Source organism: Notothenia rossii (assembly GCF_949606895.1).
Source record: "Notothenia rossii genome assembly, chromosome: 6".
NCBI lineage: Eukaryota > Metazoa > Chordata > Actinopteri > Perciformes > Nototheniidae > Notothenia > Notothenia rossii.
The window spans coordinates 13,065,467-13,079,940 of NC_136909.1; the positions used below are offsets into that span (position 1 = coordinate 13,065,467).

General features: G+C 43.0%; 2 protein-coding genes across 4 annotated transcripts in view; one reads left to right on the plus strand and one right to left on the minus strand.

Annotated features, from left to right (window-relative positions):
* The first annotated feature begins 141 nt into the window (after positions 1-141).
* thoc5 (THO complex 5) lies at positions 142-9,866 on the plus strand. 3 transcript variants are annotated; one of them, XM_079690141.1, is made up of 20 exons: positions 142-297; positions 559-660; positions 1,627-1,770; positions 2,575-2,688; positions 3,071-3,168; positions 3,551-3,697; positions 3,797-3,911; positions 4,719-4,851; positions 4,948-5,025; positions 5,138-5,181; positions 6,312-6,411; positions 7,138-7,246; positions 8,225-8,326; positions 8,419-8,515; positions 8,600-8,711; positions 8,801-8,904; positions 8,988-9,075; positions 9,172-9,287; positions 9,386-9,576; positions 9,663-9,866. In XM_079690141.1, exons 2-20 carry the CDS (start codon positions 565-567, stop codon positions 9,724-9,726), a joined length of 2,052 nt encoding a protein of 683 aa, XP_079546267.1. In that variant the 5' UTR covers positions 142-297; positions 559-564; the 3' UTR covers positions 9,727-9,866. The 3 variants fall into 3 exon arrangements, with proteins under 3 accessions (XP_079546267.1, XP_079546268.1, XP_079546269.1); XM_079690142.1 differs by having other exon boundaries at positions 159-297; positions 540-660; XM_079690143.1 differs by having other exon boundaries at positions 179-297; positions 563-660.
* A 1,344-nt stretch (positions 9,867-11,210) lies between these two features.
* Positions 11,211-14,474, minus strand: part of LOC307045030 (uncharacterized protein) — a 4,796-nt gene continuing 1,532 nt past the window's right edge. The window contains exons 2-4 of the mRNA XM_079690499.1: positions 13,526-13,725; positions 13,287-13,411; positions 11,211-13,197 (exon numbers count right to left, since the gene is read on the minus strand). Of these exons, the coding sequence (XP_079546625.1) occupies positions 11,853-13,197; positions 13,287-13,411; positions 13,526-13,725 (1,670 nt within the window). The 3' untranslated portion in view covers positions 11,211-11,852. The remainder of the gene's footprint in view (positions 13,198-13,286; positions 13,412-13,525; positions 13,726-14,474) is intronic.

The following is a 14,474-nucleotide window of genomic DNA, read 5'->3' on the forward strand; positions in this document are numbered from 1 at the left end:
ATTGCTACTTTTACTGTAGCTTATTGTTTTCACCATTTTGTCCTTTTCCTAACTTGGGATCAAACAATAGAGATATGAATGAGAGAAGTCTAGCGCAGTTTACCGTATTACTCACAATACTAGGTTCTTTCTCTAGGGGGCAGTGTTCCGGTCGATATCCGGATTGTGTTTTTGGCACGTCAGGGCTTCCGTCAATCTTCAGTTATTTGCTTAGCGGCTAAACAAAGTATCCTGTAACGTTACATGCCCCATTTTCGCACGATTTAAGGATATCAGAGGGTTTTTTGCACCTTGGAGGTATGTTCCTATTGATAAATATCTCGTCAAACTAGCAGTTTATACACTTTTCTTAACCCATTACTGGCAACATGCCTTTATGAGCCAACAAGCTAGCGGTTGTTAGCAAATAAGCTAGTAAGAACCACTGAGCTAACATGCTAACATTTGCTAGGTTGGTAATAGAGAAGTATAGTTGGCGCTTACTATAACCAATTTAAGTTATTTTGGTTTATCTCTATTATATTGTTTTTTGTCTATAGTTTTCCCCTCTTTGACCAGTCAGTCATGTCGTCGGATGCCCTGAAGAAGCGAAAGTCTAAGGTGGTCCGCAGTGAAGGAGGAACCCCAGAGATGAAACGAGGTCGAGAAGCGGAGCAGCAGGTAGGTCCATGGATGTATAATAAGGGTAGGTCACACCGGGAGGAGGGGCCGCAGTGTGTAGGGAGGGCCACAAGCAGGAAGACTGGGGTCAAAGTCCTCTGTTGTCAGAATAAATACACCTCCTGACTGGCAGAGAACTCGCTGCTCAAGTTTCTCCCTCTCTATAACCATGAACAATTTGCAAAACAGCTACCTTGCACATCTGTCATTTATATACTATCCTATGTGTTTCTGCTACCGTAGTATACGTCTATACTTCTGTTGCTGCAGTTTTTTGGTCCAGTTTAATGTATCAAGAAGATTTTATATTAATTGTTGATATATGTCTACAGTAGATATCTTAACATTTGCTGTTAATTCTTTTTATTTTTTTAAATGATTATACTTTATTCCACCTTTTTAAATATGTTATTGCCTAAACACACTGCTGCTGTAACAAAAATAATTTCCCAATGTGGGAACTATAAAGTATGTTAAGTAAGATATAATAGTATCTATTTATAAGGTATCATTTAAGAAATGTAGCCAAGATATCACATTCAAAACAGTCGAGCTTTAGTTTGGTTTGAAATTCAACATGGACAACATTCAACTGTTTTCACAACCATTAACAGAAATATGGCTGTATTTCAGCCTAGATGTAATATGATCTGCTTTTATTATTAATACAAAGGAACTCTTTATCCCATGAAATATGGGAGCAAATATTAGATTGGGTGTACATCAATTTTCTCTTCGTCATTATGTTGTAACCAACCAGAAAACCAGGTGATTCATTTAGGAGAGTGATCTTTTAAGTTGTCAATATTTGAGTCAAGTTCAGCGACCTAAGAATCCCAGCTGTTGTAAATGGACCCAGTACTCTGACTTCTTACAGCACCAAAACAAAGGTGGGCTCAGGTTGAAGCGTTACTGATAGTGGTTTGATAAACTGTATATATTGATGTACATTTGTTTTTTCCCCAGGATGTGCGTGTGTACAATGAGGAGGTGGAGCTGGACAGCAGGGACCCTGAGCAGGACTTCCTGCAGTACAAAGAGTCATGTGAGGGTTTGGCCACAATCATGAGTGAGATCCAGGAGCTCAAGGCTAATGGAGCAAAGGAAGGGGTAAGAATAACATTTTTAAGATTCACACATTTAATCGCCTCTGTCATCACTCTGTATTTTTCAGTAATATTGTAGAGAGGTCAGATTACACAATAGTTGAACTCTTCAAGGTGATATCAGTCCTCTACAGCAGAAACTTTATACATACAGTTTGTAGAATTGTTGAACTGAATACATCACCTCTTAGGTTTAGCTTAGGCAAAATAAGGGGATTAAAGCAAAGACATAACAATAACCAAATAGATTATGCAGGAGAGGTGAGAAACACCTAATCTAGAATTTACTATTTCATTTGGATAGCTGTTTACTTAACAGAATGAGGTAATCATTTTTAAAACAGGTACATGGTTATAATAATAATAGTAATAATAAACAAAACAATTGGACAGAGGGTGTCATATTGGGTGTCGTATTGTCATACTGATATTCTGTACAAACTGTGAAGTCCACTGAGACAAATGTAACATTTGTGATATTGGGCTATATAAATAAACATTGATTGATTGATTGATTGATTGATTGATTGATTGATTGATTGATTGATTGATTGATTGATTGAGTTGAAAAATAATAATATTTTTTGTAACATTTAATATAAATACTGACAGTGATAAATATGTTTTAAAAATAATGGGACAAAGATATTTTTATACGTTATGGGATATTGGCCAAGAGTTAGGGGAAGTTAAAGAACATGAATATCATGGTTATTCTCATAGCATTTTATATATGATCCAAGCCAATGTTGATTTTATTTGTTCACCTCTTTAATAATAAAGTCTAACTGGTTGTGTCTGTCCTCAGAGTGCTGAGGTCGAGCAGAGACGTATGCAGGGATGCATCCACTTCATGAATCTGAAAAAACTCAACCGCCTGGCTCATATGCGACTAAAGAGAGGCAGAGACCAAACACACGATGTAAATATACACAGTCCTCAAATCCTTTCCAACAATGAGATATTCAAATATATTCCAGCTTAAGTTAAGTTTACTGGGTTCCATTTATTTGCTGAAAAAAGTGCTGCCTCAACTCCTTTTTGTGCTGATCAGGAAGTTGTGGCCAATGGTGGACTGCGTGGAGTTGGGTTTTTTCTACTTTAAATACCAAACCGCAGTGTCTGCCTGCACTGTGAGCGGAAAACGCTTCATCACCTGTTTTTGTTTTTGTTTAGAATATTATGATCCAGTTCAGATCCTGCACATTGATGATTGTTTTTATTCAATCTTCTTGGCATATTGTTTGACCTGTTACTTGAATTGTGGTTACCAACCCAACCGTAACCATCTCTTTTTCACTCAGGCAAAGCAGAAAGTGGATGTGCTACACCTTCAGTTACAGAACCTTCTCTATGAAGTCATGCATCTTCAGAAGGAGATCAGCAAGTGTCTGGAGTTCAAGTAAGTTCAAAATAAAGAATTCAATAAGAACCGCTTTCATACTGAACATGTCAGAAACCAAGCACAATGAAAATCTACTCTGCTATCAATCATTATATAAAAGAAGTAACAAAGAAAGCAGCCTTATTCAGCACTTTAAATCAAGATTATAAAAAAAAAATTATAATAAAATAAACATCAACCATACAAATAAAGTCACCCCCTTTCTGTCAAATGTGCGTTTATGATCAGTCAGTGGAATAAAATATAACTTGTGAATTCGACTTTATACAGTTGACGCTGATATTTAAAAAAGTCACAGAGACTTTTACATTAGTAATAATGATACACTTTTTTTATATTGTTGTCGTAGCTTTCCCTAACATCCCTTTCTGTGATCCAGGTCAAAGCATGAAGAGATCGACTTGGTGTCTGAGTCAGAGTTTTACCAGGAAGCGCCAGACGAGATTTCCAGGCCTCACCTCACAAAAAACGATCCCCACCAACTCACACTGGCCCGGCTGGACTGGGAGCTTGAACAGAGGAAGAGGTATGCAAACCTGTCCGTGTGCCGCATGCTCTGGTGTAAATGAAACCTGATGCAGGGGGGCACAGAGCGCAGCTAGTGAAGGATTGTGCTTTTATACAGGTTGGCAGAAAAATACAAGGAGTGCCAGTCCACGAAGGAGAAGATCCAGAAGAGCATCGAGGTGAAGAAGGAACATCTGACCAGCCTGCAGCCTGGACTCAATGCCATCATGCAGGTATTACAGCTGTTTGGTTGCTATAATATAAAGGTTTCACCACACTACTGCTACGTTCACACTGCAAGCCTTATTGCTCAAATCTGCCCTGTTTTTGATTGGACACATTACTTTGAAATGGAGCCAATATCAGTTTTCAGTTTGAACGAGTCAGGCAGCTGATTCGACCCACATGTACAAAAACCAAAGAAGTCGTGCTATACAATGTTGTAAAAATAGATTGTACGCTTTTAAAAATAGATTGTACGCTAAGTCGATTTGCAGTCGAAGCCAGCAAATCCATGAGCAGATGATAACGAGGAAGAACGAAAGAAAAGTGTTTACATTATGACTTCAGTGGCCTCCCTGATACAGAATTATTTCAAAATGTTAGCGTGTCAAGTTTTTTATATTAATCACAGAGTAACTGCAGCATATGCAGAATTGTGAAAAATGCCAATCTTCGAGTTAAATAAAAGCCACATGAATACCCATGTATTGCTTATTCTTTGGTTGCATTGTAAACAATTAGAGCTTTGTCTGACCACATGGTATCATCGCCAAAGAAGATTTGAAAACATCAGATTGCATTTGTACTGTTACTATTGATTTGTAAACAAAAAACAGATCTGATTTCACTTTTCCTTGCAGTCTGGAAGTAACTGGTTTTGTTTCAGTAAAAATGGCTTTGAGCATTATTTTGAACATGTGTTGTTCATATAATTATGATATCTCCTGACCTCTTTGTTGAGGTGACAATCCTATCTGCTGTACCATGAACTGATCCTCTGAATGATAACACAATGCATGTTCTCCCTCCTTGCCCAGGCCTCTCTCCCCGTGCAGGAGTACCTTGCCATGCCGTTTGAACAGGCTCAGATACAGACAGAGGTCGCCCGCCACCTGCCTCCAGCCCTCTATGTGCTGTTTGTTCAGGCCAACGCCTATGGCCAAGCCTGTGGTAAGTAGTCAGTAGAAAATGTTTAAGAATGTAATGTAAAATGTTCTATAAAAATGAAAGCCTAATTTTCGCTGATGTATTTTGTTTCCATGACAGACAAGAACCTGAGTGTCTCCATCAGTGGTGATGTGGATGAGGCCAAGGCCCTGTCCAAACCTCCAGAAGATTCCCAGGGTACAAACACGGCTTTACCAAAATTAGACATACCGCACATATCAAACAAATCATTGTGGCATCTCCAACAAAAACAAAACCCCATTTAACGATGTGTCCTGGTTTCATTCAGATGACGAGAGTGACTCAGATGCAGAGGAGGAGCAAGAAAAGACGGTACGTTTAACCCTCTGCTTTACACTGGGACCCTCAGGTCAGAGGATTAAACTGTGTGTTAATGCACTCGTCTTTGCAACAGACACAAACGGTCCCTGAAGCCTAAGCTGCTACACGATGTGTTCAGGGGAGTCGGGTAGTGGCAGCTATCGATTGCCTCCTGCATCCCTACAAGTGTCAGCTAGGGGGTTCTGGGAAATATTTACCAAGAATGGCTAGATGACTGTAACCTGAGCCCACCCTGCACAAGCACATTCGCTTAAATTCTGCTCATTTTGTTGTCTGGTCTGATGGAGTGTCTAGAAAAATAAATACCGTAATTTTCGGACTATAAGGCGCACCTGAATATAAGCCGCAGGTGTTTTAATGTTTAATTACCATATGTAAGGGATCGTGCACAGAGGGGATTGTCGGGAAAGAGATGGCTGTTTGAGGAAGCTCCCATTTATTAACATTTCAACAAACAAGTTGCATATTTGCATAACGTATTCAAGTGTTAGCATTTAGTGCAATAGTAGCTACAGAACATGTACTGTGCTGTGTAAACTGTACTGTATCACATAGCGTTTCAGACACACAAACTTTTCAACTTTCAAACTTAAACGGTGCGCTCCCAGTGCACGTACCGGCAGTGATCTACAGCAGTGGTTTTCAACCAGTGGTACGGGGACAAACTGTCTTGCTCTCGTTCTGTCTCTCGTACCACTCTCGGTTCCACTTTTACTTTTACGCGCTACCTGTCTCACTCTTTTCCGGCCTCCAGCTTTTCCTGCTGGAGCCCGCCTCTTAAAGATGGGGGGCGCGGAGCGGCCATAGAGCCCATAGAGTTAAAGGTGGTGGACTGTAACCTGTAAAATCCATAGATTTAGGAGGTCCCCTAGTGGCCGTTAGCTGTAAAAATCCATAGATTAGCCGCACCGTTTTATAAGCCGCAGCGTCGAAAAATTGGAAAAAAGGCGCGGCTTATAGTCCGAAAATTACGGTACATATTTTCTTAAAGACCTATTTAGATGTCTGTCAGAGATAAGTCTGCAACTCCTGCTTCTTTTTCAATCTTTACTCGTCCAACATGCACTGTTTTCTTTATTTGTTTCGCTTCATCTCTTGTTTCCTTTGTTTCTTATCGACAGAAGAGAAGAAGGCCAACTACAGGGGGCCAGCTGGATGACAAAAGAAAGGAGATGCTGAAAAGGCACCCTCTCTCTCTCTGCTTAGACCTCAAGTGTAAAGGTAACTCATTCTACATTCAATTTGACTTCAATTATTAAAGTCTGCACCAGCTAGGTCTGTGCTTTCCCGGTCAGCACATTCAAGCCAGATGGAACTCTAAACCTAACGAATAGTAAGTGAAAGAAAGTAAGCTGACCTGGTCTGCCAGCATGATGTCATGACACCACTTGACCCTTGTGTTCCCTCTGCTGGCAATAAGAGGAATAGTGACAGATTACAGGGAGATCTGCATTGCAGGCGTAACTCTACCTAAAGGAGGGAGAGAGGGGAGAGAGATGCTTGCAGCATTTTGGGTCTGCAGCACCTACAACATGCTGTAAGCATATTTTCTCATCACCGGTCGTTCTCTAACCTCTGCGTGTGTTTCTAGTGTCTTCCCCCAGCCCCTTTTTCTTCACTGGTGCCAGCTGCAGCAGTTAATTTGCTGCAGTAAAGGCGAAAAGAGAGCAGCGCGGGTTTCAGTGAATGACAGAGTGCCACAGAGTTCACAGTGACTGCAGGGAGGGGAGTGTGAAGGTTGACCATCAGCATTGTATATTTATCCCCCGGGTGCTGCTAGCTGCCGTCGTGACCACACCCTGTTATGTCTCCGATGCGCTGCAGTGTGAAGTAAACCCTGGGGGACGTTCACTGGGAGGAGTAATGAAAAGAGGAGGGGGGGGGCAGCAGCAATGAGCTAGTAATGGATTAGTTCCTCACCATGTGTTATCTATTATGTCTCCACAGATGGCAGCATCCTCCATCTCCACTTCTACTACCTGATGAATCTGAACATTACGACTGTCAAGGCCAAGGTCTCCACCTCGACAGACCTCAACTCGGCCATCAGCGCAGGGTGTGTGTGTGTGTGTGTGTGTGTGTGTGTGTGTGTGTGTGTGTGTGTGTGTGTGTGTGTGTGTGTGTGTGTGTGTGTGTGTGTGTGTGTGTGTGTGTGTGTGTGTGTGTGTGTGTGTGTGTGTGTGTGTGTGTGTGTGTGTGTGTGTGTGTGTGTGTGTGTGTGTGTGTGTGTGTGTGTGTGTGTGTGTGTGTGTGTGTGTGTGTGTGTGTGTGTGTGTGTGGCCTTAAAGAGATAGTTTCAGATCATTTAAAGTGAGGTTATATGAGGTACTTGGCCATAGTCTATTACCTACAGTAGCCCCAGTTTGGAGAAACATAATGGAGTTCTGGCACAGGAGTAAAGCAATGCCGTGGATGATGCAGCAGCAAAATGTACATCGATAAACATCAGGGTCTTGCTATTTTTGGAATATCTTCAACGCTTTACCTTGATTTCAAAGACCTTAAAAGCCTTAAGCCGTTATCTATGCTCTCTTATAAAAGCCACCAGACTCCATTAACCAAAACAGCAGCACAAAGGTTTATGGTCTACTGCTGTCTTGATTGGCAAAAAACACATCCCGGGCCGTAACTCCTGTTTTTTTTTGTGCTGCCATAAGTTATTCTCTCTCCGTTGGTGCGCGGGGCTAATGCTAATGCTAATGCCAGCAAATACAATGGTGGCTTCACAAAACCTTTCCGAATTTTATGGGGCGTGGTTTGCAATTCGCCCAGCCAATCAGAAATTTGAACTTTTTTCTCCCCAGGAAAGTACCTGCTCTCTAGCAGGGACTGAAAAGGGGGGAAAAGTTCTCATGAACTAAGTTCTCTTTTTGGTGTGAACGCAAAATCCCAGGAACTATCGGAACTAAAAGGGAAAAGTACGGGGAAAAGTACTCTTGTGTGAAAGTGCCTTTTGAAACACCTGAAATCCCGCTCAAAGCACCCTGCCTACCTATCTGTGTCACTGAATGTCTAATGGTGTCTTCCTCTACAGGGACCTGCTGAAATCAGACACTCTACTCAGCTGTCTCTACAGCAGCGACCAGGGCAAAGAAACGCCCAATCCAGCGAATCGCTACCAGTTTGATAAAGTCGGGTGAGGATGTGAAGTTATTAAAGGAAATTAGAAGATGTATGGAGAATCCTACCTTTTTGAATTTAAGAAAATAACTCAACATTTCCTTTCAGGATTGTTACCTTTGCTGATTATGTGGAGGAGCTGGGCCATCCCTACATGTGGGTTCAGAGTCTGGGAGGACTACATTTCCCTAAAGACTCCTCAGAGGTGTGTGTTGAAACGATCCCCGTTGTGCAGCAGTTTCTGTGTGTTACAGCCTTGTCATGTTCCTCTATGCTCATGTCTCTCCAGGGTGTGAGTGTGGGCAGTTCTCTGAGTGCCAGCCACATGGAGAACACCATGAAGCTGCTGAGGGGACGGCTGCAGGCTCGCTTGGCTTTGCACAAACAGTTTGCCTCTTTAGGTACAATTCATGTTAACCATCAAAGAACAAATAGCCCTGAAGAGGAGATATGACATTTTGACTGAGTTTATTTGTGCTCCTGCCCTCAGAGCACAGCATCATCCCGGTCTCCAGTGAGTGTCAGCACCTCTTTCCTGCCAAGATCATCTCCCGTTTATCCCGCTGGACCACCATCACTCAGCAGGAGTACATGGTATACACACATCACCACATATCCATTGATATTTTAAATTACCGGTCACCTTGTCTAACTGTGATATTTCTCTTGGTCGGTAGGAGCTGCCATATACTCGTCATGTGTCTGATGCTGGGCTGGCAAAGGAGTCAGATCTGTACTTTATATCTGTGGTGGAGAGAGGCACAGGTAACATTAACACTAATGCTAGAATTGGCCATTTCAATAACTAGATTTTTGATTTGTTTCTTATAACAATCCTGCCTTTTATCTTTCTCCTCTCAGCTCGTCTCCAGGCCGCCTTGGTGCTGAGTCCCCGTTACCCAGAAATCTCCCCCCTGTTCTCCCTCTCCCTCAGCTGGAAGGGAGAGCGCACCGGACGCACAGATGACAACCTTCGAGTATGAGCATTTGTCAATATTGATCACTTGGCTTGTTCTGTTGTTGCGCCGTCTCACTTTACGTCCAGATATTTCAGTCTCATCTTTGCTTTTTTTAGGCCATGGAGAGCGAGATCAATGTATTCAAAAATGAACTACAGGGGCCCCGCCCGGGACACCAGCTCCTGACCAATCAGATTTCACGCCTCTGTGTCTGCCTGGATGTTTATTTGGAGACTGAAGGTCAAGATGACAGTGTGGAGGGACCACTAGAGTTTCCCAGAGAAAAGATGTGCCTGCGCACCGTCAGGTACACAGTCACAAGAAGCCATCAGCTCACAAAATGTATCTGTGTGTGAATAAACTGTATCGCTGACATGTCACTCTCTTCCTCAGGGGTCCAAATCGTCTGAAGCCATTCAAGTACAACCACCCTCAGGGCTTCTTCAGTCACCGCTAGATTTGTCCATATGATTCTCAGTGCTGTACTTTACAACTGTAACTCCTGTATGCTTACCTTTTTGTGGCTCTTCGATCCAGAAAGTATACATTTTTAAGTCATTTTACAAGCTTGGAAATAAAATCTGTAATTTTCTTGAATGAGCGTGTATGTGGTCTATTTAAAGCAGTGCTTTGCTGTGAAATCTAAATGCTCTTTTCCATCCCTCTTCCTTCCTTTCCGTGCGGCTCTATTTATAGGCGACGTCTGCACTCTCTGATTATTATGCCGTTGTGGTTCCTTGCCACAGCGAGCTGCGTCATCTCCCCAGAGATTTAATTCCAAGAAAGATGATATTTGGTATATTTTGCAGTCGGCAAAGTATAAATGAGACTTTGGACTTTTCATTTATAATCCTGCATTATTTAACTGAGAAAAAACAGGTTATTCTGGATACTGGAGCTATTTCAATGAAGGATTACTCACATGTTATGATTAGCTAGCAGCAGTCTAGAGGAGCTAAAATATCCATCCAATTCCATTAGGATGACTCCAGACAGTAATCCCTCAGATTTATGGGCGTATGTAGGAGAAGACAAAGCCGCTGTTTTCATTCATGAGCATCTTCAATGGTGCAGATGGTGGTGCAATCTGCTACTCCACCTTATATGTGAACCAAGGGAACAAAAAAAGAAATAAACAATGTTGGTTCTCATGTACTTCTATTTAGGGACACATTGTTGCATGGGAACATTTCCATTTCAACATTAAAGGGTAAAATAACTCTTATATTTGGATATACTCAAAATGATCTGTTTTTCATTACGTGATACAAACATTGGAGGTGAAGAAAACTCTAAAGCCCCGCCAGGTTGAACCAATCTCCCTTTTAGCCGTGTGACCAATGTCAAATAAATGTATCTATAAAAAAAGATGGGTGAGTTTTTCAATCTGCTGCTCTACTCATCATAACAGATAGGCAGCTATAGACAATATCAACGTGTCAAATCTATGAATAGCTCAAATACTATTTTAATGCATAACCGGACAAATGTTGTATTGTTTTCCAATTCAAAAAGGCCTGATCCTTATTAACATTAACCGTACTCGTGATATTAAAGATATTGACTTGTGTTTATGGTCATTTTGAACCTCAGCTTCAGTGTGTGGGCTTTCCTCTTTGCAGTGAGGAGGCAGGAGTGGAAGTAAGAGGCTAAATTAGATGTGTTTCGTGCACGCAAGCAAGCATCACCACTCCTAATTTATACATGAGCGTGGTCTATGGGATGTGAGGAAGGGTGCGGTGTCTGCCTTGGTGGGGTACAGCAGCTCCCCCTCTCATTGTCCGCAATGCAGTGCAGTCACTGGCAGCATTTACCTTTTAACGCCTCACACCTTGTGTATGATTACTCTCTTGACACTTCTCCTTCACAAATCCTCACTTGAGGGTCAGCGTGCAATTGGCTCTGTTTCGCATGCAATGAAAAGACAATCTCCCAAACGCCTTCTGTGTTTGATATCATTCTTTATTTATCTGTTTCATATTGCATATTCTCAGCAGTTAATACATAACACATAGTCATCATTGTCCTAGCATTGCAGACCAGAGAAGTGAGACGCTGCAGTTCACCTGTCAGGAGAAGCAGCAGCAGCACGGTGCACAACAAGCATAAATTCAAGTCTTTCTTACTGATGTATGTGTAAATATAATATAGACATTTGTATCTCTTTAAATATACTTGTTAATATATATATATATATAATATCTGTCAAAATCTCTCACTTGAAATTTGTTTGACATCTCAGCAAGTTCCCCTCAGCGGGATTTATTTTAAATGCACTCGTTATTTAGTTGTCACATTCAGATAAAGAGTTTAGAGCATTCACTACAGTCATACATCAGAAGCTCGAGGGGGGGGGGCGGTGGGTAATGGCCATACTCAGGGTGCTGGGGGTTATTTGCTACAGAGATCACTATTGCTTATACCATAACCTGCTTTACTTTGGACAGTAAGGCGTCCATCTGAACAGCTGGGAGCATCAAGCTTCTCACTCCCGCTCGTTACCCTGCCTTCCTTCACTTCTCATAGTTCTTTGGCATCTCCGCTTCCTCCTCCCTTTGTGCCTTCAATCACAGCTTATCCCTTTTACTTCTTGGCTTTCTCTTCCTTGTCCTTTGCCTCGGTGCCAGAGGATTTCTCCTGCTTCCCTTCTTCCTTCACTTCCTTGCTCTCATCTTTAACAGCCTCCTTTTTAGCCTCGGGCTTCTTCTCGTCTTTCTTGCTGTCGGTTTTCTCGGGTTCGGCTTTAGGTGCGGCCTTCTCTTCTGGCTTCTTCTCGTCCTTCTTGCTATCGGTTTTCTCGGGCTCTGCTTTAGATGCAGGCTTTGTCTCGGGCTCGGTCTTCTCAGATTGAGGAGCAGCGGGTTTCTCCTCCTTGGCGGGGGGAGCGCTCTCTTTAGGCTCAGACTTGGGCTTGTCCTCTGAGGGCTTGTCCTCTGAGGGTTTGTCCTCTGAGGGCTTGTCCTCTGAGGGCTTGCTGGCAGCTGCAGGTTTGGAAACGTCCTCTGCCTTGCTCTCTTTCTTAGCATCAGGTTTATCTGCCTTCTCGGGCTCTTTCTCCTTGGGCTCTTCCTTCTCGGGCTCTTTCTCCTTGGGCTCTTGCTTCTTCTCTTCCTTCTCGGGCTCTTTCTCCTTGGGCTCTGGCTTCTTCTCTTCCTTCTCGGGCTCTTTCTCCTTGGGCTCTGGCTTCTTCTCTTCCTTCACGGGCTCTTCTTTCTCCTTCTTTTCCTCCTTGACAGGCTGAGGCTTCTCCTCTTTCTTCTCCTCTTCTGGGGTTTCTTTAGTGGCGGCGGGCTCGGCCTTCTCTTTTTCTGGGGACTTCAGTTCAGGGGTTGAGGGACGAGGAGACTTGGATTCAGGGGTTGAGGGACGAGGAGACTTGGATTCAGGGGTTGAGGGACGAGGAGACTTGGATTCAGGGGATTTGGACTCAGGGGACTTTGACTCTGCTCCTGCGGGGGATTTCACTGCAGGGGACTTAGCCGGGGATTTGGGTGCTGGTGATTTGGATACTGGAGATTTAGGCTGAGGAGATCCCTTCTTGTCTGGAGATGTTGACTTATCTTCTTCCTCATCTGCCTCGTCTTCCTCTCCCTTCCCTTCTTCTTCCTTATCTTCCTCCTTGTCTTCTTCTCCCTCTCCTTCCTCGTCCTTATCTTCTCCCTCTACTTCTTCCTCATCTTCTTTGGTTTCCTCATCTTTTTCTTCCTCTTCTCCCTCTCCTTCCTCTTTCTCTTCTCCCTCCTCTTCATCCTCATCTGCCTCCTCTGTGACCTCCGTCACCTGGGTCTCATCGGTCTGTTCCTCCACGATGACTGTATCTGAGATGTCCTCTGTTTTCATCTTCAAGTGGGAAGAGATTCTGCTCTCGAGGTAAGAGTAGGGACTTGCTCCTGAAACAAAGCGATTCTCCTCTCCCTCAAGCAACTTCCTGTTTAAAAGACAACAACACGTAGTCAGGGAAAAGGTAAATAATTAAAGAATCAATTTAATGATGTGTGGTTTGAAATCGTGACCAACCTATAAGCAGCAATCTCAATATCTAGAGCCATCTTCACATTCAGCAGCTCCTGGTAGTCCTTCAGCTGGCTGGCCATCTCCCATTTAGTGGTTTTCAGCTCATTGTCCAGGTGATTAATGGTCTCCTGCAAAAAAGAAACCAAATCAAATATGATGCAGATGTTATAAAAGGAAATGTGCAATGCATGTGGGTTTCCCTTTTTGGGGATAAATGAGATGTTTGTGTGTGGATGTCATGCCTGTAGGGAGTTGAGGTCATCGTGGTGTCTGTCTTCACACTCCATACGCTGCCTCTCCAGGGAGTCCTTGGTTCCCCGAAGAGTCTCCAGCTCGATGGTGCGGCTCTGGAGCTGACGGCGGTACTCTCCAATCTCTTCTTGGCTTCCACGAATTGCATCATGGTTGGTGCGAGCAGCGTCAGACAGACGGTTCATGCGCACTGCAGACATTGAACACAATTCAGAAATCACATTTGCTGTGTCATTCCATTGGGTGCAAACACAGTATAAAGTGATCTGCTGGAGTTTAGAGAAATTCTGAATTATTCATAGTTTTGTCTTTTTTTGTTAATCTTGGTCCTGAGACATTTGACCCGTCCTCGGTGAGTTTCTACTGAGTAACCTTGGCAGTTTCCATCTGTCAGTCAGTCTGACTCAGCTCCCTCCCTCCTCCAAGCATGAAAGAGCCACAGTGCTGCAGTCAGCCGTACCTCACAGGGAAGGTCACTCTGTTTACACCTTTCAATTGTTCTATCACGTCAGCTTGTAGATGTGCAGCAAGGGTGGATCTATAAATTATTCTGTGGCATGCAGTTAAGAGAAAACCTTCATGGCCTGTAAAGCTGTCGACTGTCAATTTGCACAGTATACAACAAAAGGTCAGAAGTGCTGTGTGGACCTGATGCTAAATTTCCTTGCAGTATAAATGTCTCTTCATCTATCATCTCTCCATCATATCTAAATACTAGCTTACTTCCATTTCTTTGGTGAGCTCCAGTCACGACATCATAAAGGATGACTAGAGTGATGGAGCACTATTCTTTGTGTTCTCCTACCACAAACAGTGACCTTGAAGTGGCTATTCTATTTGTAGAGGTTCAGGCTGAGAGAAACACACAGTGCAGATGGGGGGAAGCAACAGCACACCCACTGTTACCCACTGTGAGAGTGCAAATGAATCATAGTCTCC

Excerpts from the sequence above, each read along its gene's own strand:
- thoc5 (XM_079690141.1), top strand. The coding sequence starts at position 565 with ATGTCGTCGGATGCCCTGAAGAAGCGAAAGTCTAAGGTGGTCCGCAGT. Across the intron at positions 4,852-4,947 it reads CGCCTATGGCCAAGCCTGTG|ACAAGAACCTGAGTGTCTCC; the intron begins GTAAGTAGTCAG and ends TTTCCATGACAG. Across the intron at positions 8,327-8,418 it reads TACCAGTTTGATAAAGTCGG|GATTGTTACCTTTGCTGATT; the intron begins GTGAGGATGTGA and ends ATTTCCTTTCAG.